At 39.5% G+C, this 17,386-nt stretch overlaps 2 protein-coding genes across 2 annotated transcripts; one reads left to right on the top strand and one right to left on the bottom strand.

The window, feature by feature from the left end:
* Window positions 1-129: 129 nt before the first annotated feature.
* Window positions 130-5,939, top strand: EEF2KMT (eukaryotic elongation factor 2 lysine methyltransferase; the record flags this gene model as incomplete). The annotated part of the gene is made up of 8 exons (XM_084296147.1): window positions 130-204; window positions 282-344; window positions 1,599-1,679; window positions 1,908-2,009; window positions 2,211-2,344; window positions 3,197-3,495; window positions 4,817-4,966; window positions 5,632-5,939. 8 exons carry the CDS (start codon window positions 130-132, stop codon window positions 5,730-5,732), a joined length of 1,005 nt encoding a protein of 334 aa, XP_084152273.1. The 3' UTR covers window positions 5,733-5,939.
* A 1,914-nt stretch (window positions 5,940-7,853) lies between these two features.
* Window positions 7,854-17,036, bottom strand: ALG1 (ALG1 chitobiosyldiphosphodolichol beta-mannosyltransferase; the record flags this gene model as incomplete). Its single annotated transcript, XM_084295860.1, has 13 exons — window positions 7,854-8,064; window positions 8,412-8,487; window positions 9,226-9,340; window positions 10,391-10,501; window positions 11,232-11,291; window positions 11,851-11,889; window positions 12,656-12,777; window positions 13,725-13,841; window positions 14,497-14,586; window positions 15,626-15,774; window positions 16,265-16,368; window positions 16,664-16,741; window positions 16,823-17,036. The coding sequence occupies 13 exons, from the start codon at window positions 17,034-17,036 to the stop codon at window positions 7,930-7,932; spliced, it is 1,410 nt and encodes a 469-aa protein (XP_084151986.1). The 3' UTR covers window positions 7,854-7,929.
* Window positions 17,037-17,386: the final 350 nt, after the last annotated feature.

The following is a 17,386-nucleotide window of genomic DNA, read 5'->3' as shown; positions in this document are numbered from 1 at the left end:
GCTCAGCGGGGGCAGCGCCGGGCTGCTAACGGCAGGACCGCGGGTTCGAGTCCTGCTTAGGCGGCGCCGCGGCTCCTCCTCGCTGCTTCCTCTGGGTGCGGCTGCTTCACGGACAGCGCTCCCCGGGCCATGGAGCAGGAGCTGGGGCTCTGCTTCCAGCGGCGCTTCTTGGCGGCCCGGCAGCTGCGAGCCTTCCCCTGGCCGGTGAGGTGAGGGCGCGGGGAGCTGGGGGCAGCGAGGAGGGCCCGGCCCGGCTCAGGTTTGGTTTCCCTGTGCTGCAGGAGCTCGAGCAGAGGCTGAGGAGCGCCCCGGGTTCCTCCCTGCTGGCCGATATCCTGCACCAGGTGAGGGCCGGCTTGTCGCGGCTATCGCGGTTATCGCGGCTATCGCTGGCGGCCACCGAGCTGGACGGGCAGCGCACGGCTCTGCCGCGGGGCTGAGGTGCCTTAGCAGCACAGGGCAAACCTCACCGCGGTCAGTTACGTACAATAAGCTCAGATATAACAAGCTCTCGTTATTCAGCCAGCCTCCTCTGTGAGAAAGCACCGACTCCTGTCTCAAAGCCAGGCGAGAGGGCCCTGGGGGTGCGCCAGGAGATGGGTGAGGAGCTCGCCTCAGCCTGCCCCTGGGTGCGGGTGGGCCTGGGCTGAGGCAGGGAGGTGAAGAAGGAGATAAAGGCCCCACAAACTGGGCCCAACACAGCGAGGAAGGCTTTCAAGGACCACCAGAGACCCCCGAAAGACCCTGAGTGAAAACAAATGTGCACGTCAGAAACATTCATGTATTCTAATAAGTTACAGGAAATGGCATGAGTGCATTAACTATGACTACAGATATATGATATCTATATTCATATATATATGAAATATACATATGTATACATTTATATATATATTTTGATTGTATATAACCCCCATAGCTTGAACAGTTCAGCATGCACACTAGGTGGATTGATCCCCTGCACATCCATCTCTGCAATTAAGGAATGCCTCCTTGCTAAAGCTCCAAGCTGAGTCTTAGAGAGTTTCTTTGGCTGACTCTTCAGTAACACTTTTGCCAGCCTTCCTTCGGACCCATCAGAACAGATCTCTTCCTTTCCTTCCTGTTACTTAGCTGTTCTTTATTAGCATCAAAATCAAAGCTCAGTGCACCTGGGTGGAGATGTCCCTAATGCCAGGAGCAAACCTGCCAAGCTGATTTCACATCCCTCTGCCCTGGTTGTTAAGAAAGCAGCAGGTGAGTCAAGCCACCCAGGGAATCCCTAAAGCCTTACCATGTTCTGTCTGCATGCTGACAGGAAATCACAAATGAGGCAGCAAGGCAAAAGGAAGAGAAAAGCAAAAGAAGGAGCGCTAGTCGGACTCTTTTCACTCAATTTTGCTATTTATTTTTTGAAAAGTGAAAAATACATTCGTTGCCACAGGTCTGAAACCTAACAAACTGACCAGAAATCACCAAATTTATTTTTCTGGCTCAGCATCAATACTTCTAGCTTCAGGCTCAAGTCACTGTGCATTTTGTGCCCTCCCTAAGACCTTCACTTGGTAAAGAGTTTCAACTGCAGCTGTTTTTTTTTTTTTTTTTTTATATAATTTTAGACCATTCTCCACCCTCTGTGTGTAAAGTATCCCCCTTCCATCAAGTACAGAAGATGCTTCCTAACTGAACTCATCAAAAAGGTAATGCTTACTTTCCATGTTGCTTGTAACTCTTTGGTTCACCTTGGGATGGGTCTTCTTGAAAATACACCATTGTGGGCCAAGCTGAATTATTCTTAATAATAGAAAACAGCATTTAGTGTAAAACGTTACAGGCAACAGTGTATTAAAGTGGTATTTAACATATGCGTTCTCTGTTCCATGACTAACAATTTGATAACTGAAGCTGTCCTTTTCTCTTCCACACAGCACGAATCCACAACAGCTGAACCCCTGGATGAGTTATACGACACACTAGCAGATATTTTAAATGAAAAAGAATCTACTCCCTGTTACAAAAACTACTTACTGGTAAAAACTAATGTACTGCTTTGTTATAAATCACTTTTAATCATCTAAACTAAGCAACAAGTCAACAAATAGCTTTAAATGTCACATCCAGAAACCCAGAGTGCTTCTGACTTTTTTTTTCTAGGCAGTAATATTGACTGTTAACTGCAAAATCAGTTGTCTGTGCTGATCCATCTTTCTCCTCCTCTGCATGTCCTCCAGCCTACTGGAGAATCCGTTACTCTTTCTGAGAGCGAGGCAATTATCTCTCAAGGAACCACAGGGCTCGTCACGTGGGATGCTGCTCTTCATCTTGCTGAATGGGCAATGGAGAACTCCACAGTTTTCAGTAACAGGTAAAAACAACATCACAGACAGAAAGATGGGGAAAGAAACCAAGGTATTTTCATTCATAGCATAAGTGAGTTATATGCACAACTATAATTTTATAATGCACAATATTTACCCCCAAAATAGATAAAATATTTGAGTTGGGCTACCAGCTGTTGCTTTTTTCTGTTCTGCAAGTTGAACTTTAATTCATGAGATGACTTTATAGTTTAAGATTGGCTTCAAGATGAAAACCATTACACCAGATAGTCTGGCCTGCTCTGTATGTTTGCTGCTGAATTTTACTGGCTAGGCAGCAAGGTAGCTAACTTTAATTAGTGCACTTCCCTCTTGGATGGGACTCATCCCATCTAACTTCAAGTGTTTGTAGTGCAGATGTGCACAGCTAATCTCATCACCTTGACTTTATTTATAATCAATGGAGATGAACAAGCACTTTTGGGGAAAGGTTCAGCTAAGCTAATTTAAAGTATCCACCTCAGAAGAAAGGAACTGTGCTCCAGAATCATTTGTCTCTCTCCACTGACTAAGAGAAGAACTGTAAAACCAGTTTAAGTGGAGACAACCATGCTGCAGAAGTCAAGGAACACATGAAATGTGTCTTGCTCCAGTGATGGAAGTACTTTGTACCACATGGAAAAGCAGGAGAAGTACTTCAAGTGATGCATTTTTATGCTTATAACTGCATCTTGTTTACCATCTTTACCAGATATTTTAAATAAAGATTATAGATGGCTTACTCAAAAAATACTGAAATAATTTGTAGTTGATTTTTACCATTAGATATAATTTGAACGTTTTGATGTCATAACTCATAGTGTCCTAATCAATACTTACTTTACTCCATTAACCTTCAGGACAGTCTTGGAATTAGGAAGTGGGATTGGCTTCACTGGACTGGCAATCTGCAAAACTTGCAACCCCAAGGCATATATATTTAGTGACTACCACCATTGTGTTCTCAAACAGCTGGTGGAAAACATCCGTTTGAATGGCTTTGCCGTGCAGCCTGAAACTATTGAACCAAAATCTGAAGGGCAGGAGGCAGAAGGGAAGAACTACCAACAGCCGAAACTAATTGTTGCAGAGCTTGACTGGGGCTCAGTTACAGAAAAGCAACTGTTGGATCTACAGCCAGACGTCATCATTGCAGCAGGTACTTTTCACTTCTGATTATACTGGATTGTATGGCATCGTGCAGAAATAAATAGGTAACAGAAACAAAGGTATTTGTTTGCAGGGCTCAGCCAACCCTACTTTGGTTACTGTGTCTGGAGAAACATCTCCCAGTCCATTTCACCACTTTGTATTTTTCAGCTATTCAACAGTTGTTTACCCAATACTGAAGAGCAAATTATTTGTCTTTTTTGTATTTATTTTTTTTTAAATCCAGAAACATGATAAATCTGCCACCCTTGAGACCCTTGTCAATTTTAGCTGGAAGCATTATCCTTCTCAAGAGGGATAACATTAAAAAAAAAAAAAAAAAAAAAAACTACCTTTCTGGAATTTGCTTGTATTCAAATCTCGAGGGAGTCCATAAAAATCTATTAATGGAAAATATAGCAATAGTGAATTTTGGAACTGTAACTACATGATTTTACTCTCCAGCATAGGGGTTTTGCAAAGCAAAACCACCTAAGAATTCAGGTAAAGAAATGGTAAAATGTAATTGTCATCATGATTACAATTCTTCGTAAGGTATCACATGTGATACATCATGTATGTGAGTTCTATAACATGAAGTCACTGCGTGTATGTTAACTTAAACCCAGCCATACTGTTGACAGAATGCACAAAGCAGCCTGATTCAGACTCATGAAGGCGAGGCAATTCAAAACAGGGTAAATTACATGTATCTACTATTTGCTGGTACTACAGGACATGCTTCTGCTACATTGCAACATATGTTAACTTGTACACGTGTCTCAATGTTACTGTGTAGTAAACAGCCACCTACTAAATATCAGTTCTGAACACAACTGACAGCTTTCAAACTCACAGTGCTAAGAAGTGAGGCTTACTTTTGCAGCCCTTAATGGTAAGGTTTTCCACCTTTCATCAGTATTCCTACTTGAGGGAAAATACTGAGAATAAAAAGCATTGCAGCTGAAATCAAGACTTTTCCACTCAGCCTCTGAAATAGATTTCTAACACCATGGTTTTGTCCTGCTAAGGACAGTCGTAACACTACTACCAATGCTCAACTTTTGTGCAGTCTCCCTGAACACAGGCTTAAACACAGGGTCTGACAATCCATTACAAAAAGGAACAATGATCTTTAGTGATTTTGGACCAATAATGGAGATGAGGGCAATTTGACATAGTACATAAAATACTGTGTTTTCTAAAATCTCTTCTTGGAAACTTGTAATCCCTTGATAGAGCCATTCTTCCTTAAGTAAATACTTTATAGCTTTATTTCTGCTTCTTGCTCAATTCTTAATAAATATTGAACATTGCCCTTTTTTTGGCAGATGTGGTATATGATCCAGAGATAACTGCAAGCCTTATTGGTATGCTACAAAAGCTCTCTACTTTCAGAGCAGATGGAAAACCTCCTGAGGTCTATATTGCTTTCACAATTCGTAATCCAGACACGTATCATCTGTTCCAGGCTGAACTAGGTAGGTACCTTTTTCATCAACTGTATCAATAATTGTGGCTTTTTTCCCCAATTACTTATCTGTAGCAGAGATAAACTTTTTTTTTTCCTTGTAAAGGGTACTGACCAATAACAGGATTCTTGTATTCAAGAGCAATAACCCTTCCAAATGGATTTGGTCAGGAAATTAAGCTTTAGCTTCTTGTTACATCCTATCACAACTCTCAGTTGTTAAGAATGTCAACTTAAGATGGATTGCAAGTGTGGAGGCAATAGGAAAAATTGTAAAGGTTAAGCTTGAAGGAGGAAAAACATCTGTGCTGCACTGCCACTGTGATAATGTTTCAGATGCAGCCTAAAACTCTTATCTTAACTGTTCTTTGAGGGTTAAAAAAGCTAGAACTTTAAATAAAAAGGGAAAGGATGTTTTTTTCTTCATATGCTTCAGAAGTCCATCTTGCAGCCTAGTAGCTGTACAGCTGGTCTACAGCCATTGGCTGATCAGAATCAATGAAATGCTGAATGCGCAGCACAAGCATACCTGTTAACTTTAAAAAATACATGCTCAAGCATTTGCCTGTAGCTTGCTTTACCAGCATGCTAAGATCTCCTTGCAGAACTTCACATGCAACTTTTGCTCTTCATTTTACTAAGCATAAATATGATTCCCCATGTTTCTCTTTGCAGATAAAGTTGGAATCAGATGGCAGATTATTCCAGTCCACAGCAACAGTATTTTTCTCTATGATACTCAATCAAATGTAACTATTCTGCAGCTATTTATATAATTTGGTAGATGCAAGTAGTTTTCAGACCAGCAAGTGCTATCTCATCCTTGCAACAAGATTACCTTGAATTCCAGAAACGTACAAGAGAGGCATGCACTGAGGATACACTTCTATGCACAGATTGCTGTCAAAGTAAGCTACTTTTCTTTCTGCAGTTGCCAGCATTCATGCAAGAAAGGAGATGCTTCTTAGAAGTATCTGTGTATCTCAAGCTGTAGAAATAAATAAAGCCCTAATCGTAATGCACTCCGATTCTGTAAATCAGAGTTCAACAATTTGTTCAAACATATTTTGATTTGTAAATAGCAGACATCTGTGTTACACAGAGCCATGATCTGTGATCACAGGATGAGTATCTCATACTGACAAGGGAGCAGAACAATGTTTTATAGTAATAAATGGTTTTTAATACTAAAGCTAGTTGTAATTACTTCTTTATGCATTTGCATGCTTGCTATGTGGGTCATCTTAAAACAGACCATGACTGTTAGTATTAAGTCGGACATACAGAAGTAACCCTGGACATACTTTTTTGTTTTAGCTACCTCTCCCTGAGGAGGAGGAGGGTAGGAGGAAGGTGCTAGAGTAAATGTACACTAACAGCCTAAACAGGAGTTTCTTTTATCTTTCTTGTCACAAAAGTCTTCAAATTGTTCTGCAAGGCTAGACGGCTCATTTTGGGTCTAACCAGGAAATCTAACCATTTATTACAGGAAAATCATAGAACGCTTCTTGAACTGTCAAGCTCAGTGCTGTGACCATGGCCCTGGGGAGCCTGTTCCAGTGCCCAACCACCCCCTCAGTGGAGAACCTTTTCCTAACATCCAACTTCTCTAAAGCTTTCAGCATCACCATTTGCTTTAGAGAAATACTTGATTTACATCCATGCGTGCATTGGGCCTGGCCATACCCTTGTACAAGAATTTGCTGCAAAACAGGGGAATCAGCAAGTATGTCTTCATAGATGGTTCTTCAGTCAATGAACTAATGAAATTGCCAAACTCCTACAGTAAGCAGCTTGGGTTCTTATCATCATCTTCCCACCAGTGGAACCAAATCACTGTCAGAGCTCTCTTTTCAAAAGAGAGTATCCACTGTAACCACGGTGCAGGAGGAAGGTAAGATTAGCAAATGGCCGCCTAGCTTGGCAGAAGCAGGTATTAAATGATTACTCTGTAAGCTGGTTTAAAAGCACTGGTGCAGAATCCAGCCCAGGAACTCTGAAGAAAGCTATGCAAGCAGCAACTGTATGATAAAACCATTTTATAAAGAATCATGAAGACGAAAAAACATCTTGTAAGCATTAGGTCCATAGGAACACTAACAATAAAAAAACAAAGGCCAGACCTGAATGAGTGCTCAGAAAGTAAAGTGCCCTTTTACTAGGTTATTGCATACTTTAAATATCTTTTCTATTCTATTCTAGGGATAAATTTTACATTCTTTCTCAAAATAAATGGGCACATTTACTCCAATGCATGAGGACAACATTTACTGAAAGGTGAATTTCCCTCTTAAGTGTTCAATAAAGCTGTCACATATCAGTGGCTGTGCCTTTTTACTCTTGCACACACTGTAAAAAAGAACTATCTAATTTCAAAGTTGTTTTCCATCTCCATAAAAACATACAAGAGTATAGTCAGTACTTGTCTAGGGAAGACTATCCAAGAATGTTAACTAAATGAAAAAAAGACAAAAAAAAAATGTATCCTCGATTCAAATAAAAATTCAAACTAAAAAAGTCTCTCCCTGGCAGAAAAATAATCACCTACTTAAGTGTTTATTGTACAGTACGTATAACTGGTATAATTTGTGTATGTATTCAAGTACTTTCAGCTAAAAGTAACCAACAAGCAGCCCAGCTAAGCATATTTTATACAAGTTCCTAGAGTACCTAAACCTCCCACATTCATTCCAAATAGTACAAGAAAAAAAGGCAGATGGCAAGGATCAACCTCTTCAGCATGGGAACCACATTTTCCCCCAAGATTTACAGACAACAAATAACCTCAACTGCACCTGCAGCACTATTCTTACTCCAATTGTAAAAGAAAAGGTTAATCAAAACAGGCCCCGAGATGAAGCAATTAAAAATTGTAACCACAGATAACAAAGAGCGTTTATTCACTGATTGTCACATCTATGCAACTGCAGGAATGTGTTAGCTTTTTGGACACCCTCCTCTCGCCACAAAAAGTCATTCACTCTGCATAAACAAGGGAAGAACAGTCTGGTCCCAACTCTCATCCCAACGCAGCTGCTTGGATGCACAAAGGTTTTTTCTGAAATTGTGGAGTTTGCCTTCCAGTGTGGGAAATTCCAGGAAAAGCATCTGTAAGTTTAAAACAAAACAAAACAAAAAAAAAACACAGAAAAGTATCATGTTATATTTTGGATTAATTCTAGTTTCTCAGGGGTAACCCTCTGGTGTGACCCTCTGAACAGTTTAATATCACAATATTTAGTGCGTTCTTGCCAACTTCATATTTGAATTCAAATAGAAATGTGGCCAGTAATATCCATATTCAAATAGAACTAGGGCCAATAAGATCCACCAGGCAAAGAAGTAACCTCTGAGAATGCAAAATACACAGAGGATTATCACACGAGAAGGTAGCTTACACGGTAACACCTTTGTGGTTAAAGCTAGCGGAAAAGGAAAATCTGTCAAGACTTTACCTTCAGTTGTTCTGCAAGTTCACTGGAATCCCTGAATATCAGACCATTTTCATCATGTTTCACAAGTTCATGTAAACTGTGTACAAAAGTAATAGAAAAAAAAAAAAAAAAAAAAACAAGAAAAAAAGAACAGTGAGTGGGACATACACGTTTAAAAAGTTGCACAGTGTATCTGTAGAGACATGGCTATGCCTTGCACATTAAGAACCTAGATGTCTAGATATGAACATTACATTCCTGACAAAATGGAACAAAAGGCAGTTATAAAGGTTTAATTTAAAGATTGTTCCCCCCCTATGTCATACTGCTGTTTACCGTTACAGTAGGTCCCCCACTTTGTCATTGTGCCATTTGTCTGCACATGCATCACAGATCAGGGCAACATTCTACTTTAATCACATGGAAAATCTGTACATGAGATCTCCACAGTGAATACATCTTTAATTGAAGGACTGGAAGTTATAAGTCTGACTGCATACATTCACCCCTTCACAGAAGAGAGACATGTCTATGCAGAAGGATTTTTTTAAATGAAACAAAGGATTACAGGGGAATTTTTTTTTTTATTTTTTTTTTTGAGGCAGCTGGTTGCAATAAATGCTCCAAAGTCTGTAAAAACTGGTGCTAATTTTTAGCCAACCTTAAATAAAACAACCTTGACTTCTGAAGTTTGTCTTATTGAATCAAAAGTAAGTTGTTATGGCATAGTACTGGAATCTCATCCGACACATGCAGAATGTAGAAAACTCTTGTCTTGTTAGAATAGCATCTTATATGATCTACTTAAATTGTATCAGAATAAGCAAGCTCTTACCATTCAAAATATATTGCACATACAGGTAAACAACAGCCAAACATATCTACCACCTTCATAGGTAAATCCAAACCACTGGATGATTTATGGAGACACACACCCAAATCTGCTGAGCCTGAGAAGCAAACAAAACACACAAGAGCCTAAATTCTCTGAAAGCATCTCTTCTAGTCTTATTGTGAACCCTTCTATGCATGTATTTCTTTGGGTGATACGAGCTAAATATAAGCTATTTTCAATACTATCCAGACTGAGTCAATTTCAAGCTTGTAGAAAACGTATGTGTATATGCATATATAATATATTCACACACACATAATATACATATATACATACACACATACACACACACACTAAACTATATATTTACTAAAATTAGCCAGGCTTTAGAAACATACCAAGCAAGTACATATATTAAATTAAGGGGAATTTTAAAACCTCACATATCTGAAAACAGCCTTGCCGTCTCTTAATCTGCGAAGAATGGGTAAGTGCAGAGGAAAACTGCCACAATTCAAACAGGACATGCTGCATTGCTCATGAGCGACTTCTTCCAGTTTGAGTGATTTCAAGACAGAGAAGTTGCAACGCCATTTTATAGGCGTTATATTCATTCCTTTAAAATTACCCTATAAACACCGTGTTTTACAGCCACATAAATAGGCAGGTTCGAAAAACGAAGAGCAGATCTACTTGAAAGTGTAGTTGACTACTGTATTACGCTTACTCACACTTCATGCTAATACAATGAACATGCTGAGGGAACACTATTCCAAGACATGTTCATTTAGAATTTCATCTTTTTTGGGTGCTCAGCCAAAAGTTTACGGTATCAGGTACCGACCTGCCCTGTAAACTAGAACACAAACAGGCAAGCTTTATTTCAGCATAGAAGTATAAATAACAGACTGAAATACCAATGCAGGTATTATGCCTATTTCTTGGGATAAGAGTGAAAAATGCAGTTAAAGAAATAAGCAATTTAGCTTGCCTAAGTCAAAAACACAAGTGGTATACATGTATATATCATAATTTACCAGCAAGTTCATTTTCTTACTACATGTATATTCTGCTATCTCCTGCACATAATGTCTATCAGCTATTCACAACTCCGCTAAATTGTTTTTCACACATTATCAAATCTATTTCATAATCCTCTGATTACCAAGCAAAAGAGGGTAATCCTCAGCTTCAAGCCAGGGTGTACAGATCTGGATATGTCTGAAGTGCAGTTTCTTTATCAGTCCATTATAGTATTCTTTTAGTGGCCCTTTGCCTGTTTAAAACACACACAGAAAATATAATAATGATTGTATCAGGATGATTGAAAATAAAGTGCTGTCTGTGCACCTTGCTGTACAGATGACAAAGTCCCGTTGCCTCAAACATCTCAGAATATACCAACCATGATCACCCCACAGATTAAGTCCCATTGAAAACAAGGTGAACCTACATTTTCTCTCTTAACTTGGTATTTAAAGCAGCCTACTGTCAGTGCTGCCCAGTCTTGACCTGCATTTTCTTTACAGCCAAAAGACAACCCAAAAATACAAATTTGCTCTTTAAAAATCACACTAAGATTTAGTCTGCTATTAATTAGAAAGTTAACCAACCAGCATTCATTCTGTGCATACTGTTCTACAAAAAGATGTTTGATGAGTAGGTTTCTTCCTGCATTAAGAGAACCTTTCTGCTTGAAACACTCCAAACATGCACCTTTATGTGTCTTTGGCTGCAGCATCTCAGTGTTCAGAATGTTGAGATTGAATTATTTTGAACATGGCATAACGCACAGCTGTGCTACATGTAGATAGCCAGGCTGAGAGCTTCTCCTCTTTAAAGATGTGCCATGATTACATTGCTGCAAGAATCCAACTGCTCTGATTTATAATCAGACAAAAACAATTCTCTCTCGTCATCATCATAGAAGAGTCAGCATAGTACAAAAGTGAAAATGAAGTCATCTCTATTAGCAGAAAATAAAAAGTTATAATGTGAACTATTACCTGTTATCACACATACTAAAGCTGGAAGCTTGATTCCCTCATTGATATACTGCTCATAATCTGGAAAAGATAAAAAACTGTTCAGAATTGACAAATAAATGGATGATTGATTTAAGAACGGTCATGGTCACTTAGCTTCCTACTTCAAGTAATTTCTTTATAAACATATACCTAGTAAAATAGCAGTAAATTTACAAATACCAAAATTGACAAGTTTCTATAGAAATAAATTATGATATGTTTAAAATGTACTATTCATAGAAGGTTTCTTTGACTACACCATACTGGTTGTTTCAATTTATCTAGAAACTGCAGCTGTAGTTTTTACATAGACAATGCACATTCCCTTCTTTCCTATTATCAGATACCTATGGAAAGTACTCATAGCTTAGAAAACTGCAATTTACCAAGAGAAATATAATTCTCCCCTGACAACTACTCCAGTTGAATCCAGATGTTTCACTTCTGTTTTTCAACTCCTAAAGTACTGCAAATCAATCAAATATGTCTGCATTTTCGTTTGAATAGGGAGGCACTGTTCTTTAGAGAAACGCCTCATAACTGTCCAGCATACAACCATTCCCCTTGGAATAGGTAAGATGAATTCTTCAGTACCTACCTTCTAAAGCTTTTAAAAGGACTGAAAAGTCTTCATCCTCTGAAAGAAAAGGCTTTATTAGTGATATTCATGGTTCTAGCATTTGTAACAAATTATATGTAAATAACAACAAAGATTTTCTTCACCTTTACTTGAATGATTTCAGTATGGCACAAGCTCTTCCTACTAAAAATCTGCTGTAATTATTTTCACAAATAAGAGTCCACAACCATTTAAAAAATGTATTTATTCCCCTTATTGACAACATGGCCAACAAGCCACCAATGGACTCTCTATTGAGGATGTGCTACATATCACATTCATTCTCTAGCTTTTGAAACCAGAAATTTTTAAGAGTGGAAATTGCTCTGTTAATTCAAAAGGTACAGACAATTCTGTCCATGGTTACTAGCAATTGATTTGTTTCACCTTTCTTTTCCTTTTCTCATATAGAGAAAAAAAAAAAAAAAGGAAAGTGAGAAAGTCACATAATAGATGTTATCAGAAATAAAGAAGTAAAAATTTTAGTTTTTTAATCAATTTTACACCACCAAACAAGATACTATGCCTGGAATGAAAAAAAAAAAAAAAAAAAAAAAGATTTCCCGCTTCTTTTTTTTAATTCATTTTTAGTCACTGAGGTATATCATGTACAACTTGTCTTTAAATTCTTCCAGACAAATGAAGAAAAATTTAACTTTGCCACTCACAATACAAACATGCCTGTATAACACATCAAGTTTCGAGTGTGGGGAAATATAAAGAGCCCCAGTTATATCTTTTGTTAAAAGGTAATGAAATATTAAAAAATAATCTGCTTACAAACCTGTCCAGCTTGTGCTGCTGATGAGAAGAGCTGGCCGTCCTCTGGTTTTTACCACACGTCCATTTCTTTTATCCATTTCTGTAAAGGCAGACCTCTCAGCATTCGAACTGACAGACTCTGTACTACGTAAACAGAATGTTCTGAATATGGACTACACAAACACAGTCTACAAACACAGAAGGAAATGTTATGCTTAACTGACATGAATTTCTAAGCACTGTTTGAGACTCGCTACTCAATTTCTCTGGAAATAACCATTACTGTTCTGATTTGCAGAGACACACCCGATCGTAAGAAAGACAGTTTTTTATCTTTCCTATTACTACCATGAGCCTAATGACCCCACTATCATAAGCACATTTCTATCTTCTCACAGTGTTTTCCTTAAAATGTTGGGAAAACAGTCTCTCTTTCCAGCTCTGACCCAAATACATCCAAAGCATGGGGGCCAACAATGCTTTTATTCAATTAAAACTGGAACCTTTACATTCAGTGGTGTGCAGCTCCAAAAAGAAAATGCCATACAGTATGATTCTCTCCTCCATTTTCAGGCATTAGTTTGGTAAACTAACTGCCTGTTGGACTATCTACTTAGCAAACATCCTGCACACAGCCAGAGAAGAACACTTAAGTTTATAGAGCAAGATTTTGAAAACCCTCCGAATAAAGGAATGGGGAGTTTACTATTAAAACAATTACTAAATTAATGCTACTAACGAAGCATCCAATCATTGTTACCCAGTTCAATGGGAACCAGACAACTGCTTTCACCCTTCATGTATTTTATTACTTATTTCCTCAGAATTTACACCAACTTTTTCTTTAAACAAACAAAACCCACCAATATTACACATCAAGCAACATGGTATCACCCCTCAATGATTTCACTTATTCTGTCCTCTCCAGCAACAATTAAGCAGACTTGCACAGCATCTGCTACTGGCTGAACGCATGCAAAGACCACTGTCTGCTGCTCTTCAGAAACTTGTGATCCCATCCAAAGATATTTCTGGGCACTAAATGCCAATTTTTAACTGAATGACACAGAATAATTGCATGCTTTACTTACATATGCTGTGCTTTAAATGGTTCATAGTCTTTTGCAAGTTTCATGTACAACTGATGTTGAAGCTCTATTGGTGTTTCCTTAAAATAAGAAGCTGGCCTGTCATACAGCGTTACTGCCCTGTAATTAAATAAATTCACAAGTTAAATAAAAAAACAGATTTAAGAAAATGCACGTGGTAAAGAGTGACAGGCTACAATATAATGCAGACAGCGAATTATTACAATAAAATGATGATTCAACTCAACTTTCTGTATTCCTGAAGTTTGCTGGTATAGATCAAGCTTGATATACTGTACGAAAAGGGTCCCTATATGCACATTCAAGGGATGTAACACAACCATAAAAATCTACAGACATCACTGTCCTGATTTTTAAACCTATAAATTAAGGTTTCCTTAAAAAACACCTTTTCCTTTTGATTTTAAAGCCCTGTGACTGCAAAAGAAAAATCTGCAGGGTTGACTAATCGTTAGCAAATACAGTGATGTTTGCCTTTTTTTTAATTTCATAGGCAGTGCAGCAGCAAGTCTTCCATAACATCTGGACTGCCACCTCCTAGACAATGAAGCGTTAATTATGAAGGCTAATGAAGACTATTCAATACCCACACTCCACTAGCTCATAACAAAACTGACTAATTGGTTCCAGTAGTGCTGAACTAGCTTAGGAAAAAGTTGCTTTTGTTAAGATTACTCTGAATTCAGATTCACAATTACGTGCTTTCATTTCACTTTGAGTATGTACGTAATAATGTTAGAGGTGTTTCACTTACTTTATTTTGCAATTCACCCATAGATCTTCTTTCATCGCGTTAGTGACACACAAGTTGTAGTCCGACAAACGTCCAAAAAGCTTCTCGTACCTGACAAAAATTAAATCTTAGTTAGAACCTAAGACAATCCCAACAGCCAAATACACTGGCAGTCTCCAGTACCAATGCTCATTAAAAGCCAAACAAAACCAAAAGAAACTCAACCACCACCCAATAACTGAAGTTTAACTAACAATTAAAGATTAACTCCTTGTGCTGTTATACTGAAGCCATAACAGTTTATGAGAAGGGATACAGCATGACTTCCTTATCCTTTAAAACCTAAGAACACAACAACAGAAAGCTTCTTAAAGCTGTTACCTGTAGGTAACCAGCTAGACTGAGTAAGAAATAGAAACACCTTTGCAGATGGACTGGAGTGTAAAGAAGTGTTAAAGAATAAAAAAAACCCACAACACTAGACAAAGTCACTGCAATAAGATCAAGTTTGCGTATGCAACATGACTACTTCAAACAAGAACAAAAGAAACAGGTTTAAACCATGTGAGAAAATCTTTTAGTTCCTTTAACATTCACACACCTACTTTAAGACAGGTTTCTAATTACTTTATTCTCCTATTTCTAAGTAGCTCACTTGCACGAGAGTTTGCATTGCATTGGGATACCATATTTCACCTACAATGAACATAAATTTCCTAATTTTGTTACAGCCTAAGCTTCTTACAGAGCATATCCTTTGCACTCTGCCCTGTGTATATACGTACATACAGCAGGCAGAATAATGTTTCTAATGTTAACAATGAAAGCACATAACAGAAAGTAAAAGAAAAGTATTTTTTATAAGTTACTCACAATTAACTTTAGAGAACAACCTAATCCCTTTAAATCGCGTACATCATTTTTATAGAATAAATTTACCTAAACGGAATTTTTAGCGTATTTTACAGTATAGCACCTACCACCACCTTCCTATGTTTAACAAAGGCATTTTAAAGAATGTTCTTCCTGAAACATAATAAATTCTTGATGGAAACAGCCCTTTGCTAATTATATTCTTCTTTCTGCTTTCCATCCTTCTGAGCTCTGCAAAGGTGCATAACTTGTAAAGAGAAGAAATTTCTGTACAAACCATTTTGCAATGCGTACTAGTGGGTGATTTATTCCATGATTCAGACTCATTATGGTATATCCGTAGTTGTGCCAATCAATTATCAATTTGCTTCTCCAGATAAGACATGCTACCCAGGCAACAGCTATACTAGGTAAACCTGGAGGATTCTGTTTAATAAATAAAAACAAGTAAAAACAGGGTAAGACTGTGGTGAAATGATAAACACTTAGCAATAACGAGAAAAAGAAAATCGAATGACTGAAATAACATTGTTTAAAGGGATCTTAATGAACAGGGACGATTTTGTTTTGACCAACTACAGAACTGCCAGTTTCTCCTGGGAAGGCTGGCAGGCACTTCAAATTTGCCTGTCAGATCTGGGTCAGAATTCCCATCCAAAACACATACGAGTATTTCTGTTAGGATTTATTCTTTACTAGTATATATGACAATGAAATTCAAAAGCTCAAAAATTAACAAGAAGAACAAATGTGAGTTCACAGAAAAAAAAGTCTAGAATGAAATAAGTAGTTTTTATATAGGTTTATACCATGGATTGGGCCAATTTTAGCTCTCAAATACTTAGAGCAACATCTGAGACTGCTAAAATATTCCATAATGCAAAGCTATTAAGATAATTACACACAGAATACGTACCTGAAGGAGAATATAGGACGTCCGCTCCATTTTCAGCATTGTGTACAGCAGCTGCATCGCCTGAGCAATGACTTTTACAACGTACTGGAGAATCTTTGGGCCAACTGCAAAGGGACAGAGAGCCTGTGAGGACACTCCAGCGCTGCAAACAGATGTGTGTGCGGTGCAGAATGAGCTATTGGGAAGCTTTAAAGCAATGGCACTTCGTAAAAACAGAAACCTGATGTCACAGAAACACCACACCACCCCCAAGTCCCCATTCTGCTTTTTATCTAGAGGAAAAAGCGAGTACCCGCAGATGAACGCACGCACAAAACCGTGAGCAAAACATGCACCCGACGACCCCCGGGCCGGTTTTTGCCCCTTCTTTCCCCCTCCTCGCCCCCGACCCGCACCCACCTCGCAACCACCGCAGGTCGGAGAGCGGCACGACGCGGATGCGGTCGCTGCCCAGCACATCGCCGTGCGGCCGGGTCTCTGCGGGAAAGGACGGAGGCTGGGTGAGAGCCGCGACCCCACCGGCAGCACCCCCCGAGCCCCCCGCCCGCCCCGACTCACGGAGGTAGCCCAGCAGCGAGACGTCGCGGCCGTGCCGGGCCAGCGAGAGCGCGTGGTACTGCATCCGCGGGCTGCGGCCCAGGTCGCCCAGCACGGCCACGCACACCCGGCCCTCACCACCACCCGCCCGCCGCCGCCACAACCACAGCGCCGCGGCCGCCGCCAGCACCAGCGCGGCCCCGACGCCGGCCAGCGCCCCGCCGCCCGCCGCCATCTTGAGGCCCCGCGGAGCGGGCAGCGCCCCCGGGCGGTGCGGAGGGCGCGGGCTGAGGGGGGCGCCCGGGTCCGCCTCACGGCACGAGGCGGAAGCCAACGCGGTGATTTCTAAACTAACTTATTAATAATTTATCAATAAATTATTATTTATTTATAAATAAAATCACAATAAATTGTATTTATTTATTTATTTTATTTTAATGGATTAAAAATTCAGCACGGCTGAGTGCCGGGTCCTGCACTTTGGCCACAACAACGCCATGCAGCGCTGCAGGCTGGGGGCAGAGTGGCCGGAAAGCTGTGTCAGAGGAAAGAGATCCGGGGGTGTTGGTCGATGCTCACCTGAAC

This window comes from Netta rufina (genome assembly GCF_964035555.1).
Source record: "Netta rufina genome assembly, chromosome: 15".
In the NCBI taxonomy this organism is placed as follows: Eukaryota; Metazoa; Chordata; class Aves; order Anseriformes; family Anatidae; genus Netta; species Netta rufina.
The sequence above is the reverse complement of the archived record's forward strand: the minus strand, read 5'-3'. Positions and strand labels throughout refer to the sequence as shown.